This window comes from Rhea americana, unplaced genomic scaffold (genome assembly GCF_003343005.1).
Source record: "Rhea americana isolate MKP2758 unplaced genomic scaffold, rheAme1 scaffold_140, whole genome shotgun sequence".
NCBI classification, from domain to species: Eukaryota; Metazoa; Chordata; class Aves; order Rheiformes; family Rheidae; genus Rhea; species Rhea americana.
The window spans coordinates 2,314,356-2,318,094 of NW_028185484.1; the positions used below are offsets into that span (position 1 = coordinate 2,314,356).

The 3,739-nt window shown below is 62.1% G+C and overlaps 1 protein-coding gene across 1 annotated transcript; it reads right to left on the reverse strand.

Moving 5' to 3' along the window:
- Window positions 1–550: 550 nt before the first annotated feature.
- Window positions 551–3,498, reverse strand: MAFA (MAF bZIP transcription factor A). Its single transcript, XM_085298724.1, has 2 exons — window positions 3,046–3,498; window positions 551–2,948 (listed from the first exon to the last, which is right to left on the reverse strand). The coding sequence occupies exon 2, from the start codon at window positions 2,740–2,742 to the stop codon at window positions 1,864–1,866; it is 879 nt and encodes a 292-aa protein (XP_085154850.1). The 5' UTR covers window positions 2,743–2,948; window positions 3,046–3,498; the 3' UTR covers window positions 551–1,863.
- Window positions 3,499–3,739: the final 241 nt, after the last annotated feature.

Here is a 3,739-nt window from a genome sequence, read left to right on the forward strand (position 1 = left end):
GGCTGTTTCAGGCTGGGGCCAAACGGGATCCAGGTTGCCCCAGGGGTTGGGGCAAAGGTGAGTTTTGTTTTGCTTTTTTTCTTCTTTTTTCCCTGGCAGCCGTGGGGGAAATGAAGGTCTCTGGGGTGCCTGGGAGCCTCCGGCCCGGGAACCGCGCTGCCCGGCTGGAAAAGAGGCAGGAAAAGTGAAGGAAAAAAAAAAGAAAGAAAGAAACATACCATAGAGCTCAGCGGGGGCAGGTTCGGAGCCACCACGGGGGTCTCAGGACCTGGTTATCATCAAGGGTTAAAGCAGGATTTCCCTTGTGAGCCCAAACGTACGAGAGCCTCCCCCCAGCCCGCATCTCCGCGCCCGGTCCTAGGAGGGTTTTTAACCAACGCAGAGGGGGRAAAAGAAAAAAAAAGGGGGAGGGAAGGCAGAAAAAAATATAAAGAAATCAATAAATAAGCAAACAAACCCCCCAAACAAAAGGCGAGGCTGTGCCCCCACGCACCCGGTTTAGAGAAAACCCGACCCAGGCTCTAGTTGAATATAAGTTTTTTATCTTGATGCAACATTGTTAAAACCGTCACAAATCGAAACAACAGGTCGTTAAAAACGCTTCGCACGATCAGTACCTAAAATGCACCAGGCTCCCAAGCTCGCCTTGTTCGCAAGACCCTTGTGTTCCCCCCACAAGATAATTTTTTTTCTCCTTTTTGTTTTTTTAAAATAAGCAACTTGTTTTTAAAAAACAAACAAAAAACCCCGCTCCTCTGCGCAGGATCGGCCCCGCTTTCACTCCACGCACAATTGCACGAATTGCTTTTTTGCTTTTTTTTTTTTGCGCAAGAAATAATGTGCATTTTCTTTCCTCTCCTTCCTTAAACATCGAGGTTAAAATAATATTTCGTTTCCCGAGGGTTAATAAATAAATCTGGTGCATAGTGAGATAGCAGCCAACCGTTTGCAGTCCATATATTACTATATTGCCTTTCAGGTCACCCTAGAATTGTTACCTCTCCCCCCCCCCCCCACCACTATTTTTAAGAGCATAGATAACTTTAAATCTCTATAAAACAACAGTATTATTTAACCCAATTGATTCCTGTATATAGTGCATTCGGCTTCTTCCCAACATCATTAAATTAACTCGGATATTATTTGCATGCTATTACATACAAACTTTAAGACTCGTTTTTTTTTTTTTTTTTTTTTTAGGATTTTTTTTCCGGTAAATCACCAAGCAAAATATAGGCTCAGGAAAAAAAAAAGGCAGAAAAACTAACTGAATTCTACATATGTACAGGGGTGAATAAGTTAAAAGTGTGGCTCAGGTTTGCCGCCCCGGGGCTGCGGGCGGGCAGGGCGCAGCGCTGCCCGGGACCCTCCCGGCCGCCCCTCCTCGGCCTGGGCGCCGGGAGCCCCGGAGGAGGAAGGAAAAAAAATAAAATTAAAAAAAAGAGAGAGAGAAAAAAGAAATCAAGGTTCGGAGAGGAAGGGAGAAGGAGAGGACGGCGGAGCTGCGCTCCCGCCACAAACACACACGGGACGGGGCGGGGGAAATAAGGAGGGGAAGGGGGAAAGTTGGGGGAAAAGGGAGAGGGGAAAAGAGGTGGGGTGGAAAAAGAGGGAAAGCCAAGCCCCGGCCCCCGCGGTCCGGCGGCGCCGTACACGTCCCGCATGCAGGCTGGCCCCGGCCCCGACGGCTCCCCCGCTGCAGTCCGAGGCCCGCGGGGGAGTCGCCTCTTCCAGCGGCCCGCTGAGATTTTTTTCTTTTTTTTTTCCTCCTTTTTTTTTCTTTTGAGGGAGGGGGAGAGTGGGGAAATAATAATAATAATTAGTAACGGGTAATCCCGGTGCGGCGGGCGGCGCGGGGCCGGCTCAGAGGAAGAAGTCGGCGGGCGCCTTGGGGGCGGCGGGCGGCGAGGGCGCCCGCGGGAAGGCGCGGGCCGCCGCCAGCTTCTCGTACTTCTCTTTGTACAGATCCCGCTCCTTGGCCAGCCGGGAGACCTCCTGTTTGAGCTGCTCCACCTGGCTCTGGAGCTGGCACTTCTCGTTCTCCAGGATGTGCCGCTGCTGGACGCGCTTGTAGCGGCAGGACTGCGCGTAGCCGCGGTTCTTCAAGGTCCTCCTCTTCTGCTTGAGGCGGATCACCTCCTCCTTGCTGAAGCCCCGCAGCTGCCGGTTGAGCTCCCGCACCGACATACTCACCAGCTGGTCGTCGGAGAAGCGGTCCTCGAGGCGCAGGTGGTGGTGGTGGTGGTGGTGGTGGTGGGCGGCGTGGTGGTGGCCGCCGGCGGGCGGCAGCTCCTCGCCGCCGCCGCCGAAGGGCTGAGGCCGGAACGACTCGTAGCCCTGGTGGTGGTGGTGGTGATGGTGGTGGTGCGGGGCGCCGATGAGCGCTTCCACGGCGTCCTCCGGCGTCAGGTTGAGCGCCTCGGGGTTCAGGTGGTGCTGGTAGCCCGACATCCAGTAGAGCTCCTCCAGCTGCGGCTTGGAGCCGAGCGGCGCGGCGCCGGGGCCGCCGGCGGGCTGCCCRCCCGGGCTGGGCGCGCAGAAGCTGGGCGAGGAAGGCACCGAGGAGCAGGGGGTGCTGAGCGGCGTGGAGGAGAGCGAGCCGGCGGGCAGGCGGTGGCACAGGCGCTCCGCCTCGGCCGGCTCCTTCTTCACCTCGAACTTCATGAGGTCGAAGTCGTTCACGTACTCGATGGCGAGGGGGCTGGTGGGCAGCTCCGCGCTCATGGCCAGCTCCGAGGCCATCTCAGTCCATGGAGGGGCCGCCAGGCGCTCGCCGGGCCCCGCCGCTCACCGCGAGCCTCCCCCGCCGCCGGGACCTGGCTCCGCTCCGGGGGCGGCGCCGAGCTCCGGGGCGCAGCCGACGGGGCTCGGCTTCGGGTTGCAGCGGGGATCCGCGGTGGCAGCCGGCGGGACCTTGCTCCGGGGCTCCGCTCCGGGGTGCAGCCTGGCTCCGCGGTGCAGCCGACGGGGCCSCGCTCCGAGGTTTAGCCGGGCTCCGGGAGCCGCCAAGGGGACCTTGTGCCGGGGCTCCGCGGTGCAGCCGACGGGACCTTCCGCTGGGACGCAGCCGGGCTCCGGGGTGCAGCCGACGGGGCTCTGCTTCGCCTTGCAGCGGGGCTCTGCGGTGGCAGTCGGCGGGACCTCGCTCCGGGGCTCCGCTCCGGGGTGCAGCCGACGGGACGTCGCTCTGGCGCTCTGCTCCGGACTGCAGCCGAGCGCCTGGACGCAGCCGGGCTCCGGGGAGCCGCAGACGGGACCGGGCTCCGGGACGCAGCCGGGCTCCGAGGACTTTGCTCCGGGACTTCGCCGGGCTCGGGGGCTCCGCTGCGAGACTCTCCGCCGGGACTTGGCTCTGAGCTGCGGGTGGACTCCGGGGCTCCGGGCCGCGCACACCCCTCCGCCGCCGGGAAGCGGAGCCCGCGGCGCCGGCCGCTCTCCAGCACGGCTCTGCCGCTCCACCGGGCCGGCTCCGCCGCTGTCTCCGGCCGGCTCCCAATGGCGAGGGGCCGCCGAGCACCCCCGCCCGCCCCTTCCTGCCTCCCCTGGCACCTGCCCCGGCCCCACCTCCCCCGGGGGGCCGCGAGCCTGCTCCTGCCGCCCTCCTCCTCCTGGCCCCGGTGCCCTGGGGGCGGGGGCCCGGCCCGGCCACCCCCTGCCCGCTGCCGCCCGGTGCTCGGCGCTGCACGACGCCGCCACCGCCGCCGAGCGGCTGCATCGAGCCCGCCGCTCTCTATATGGG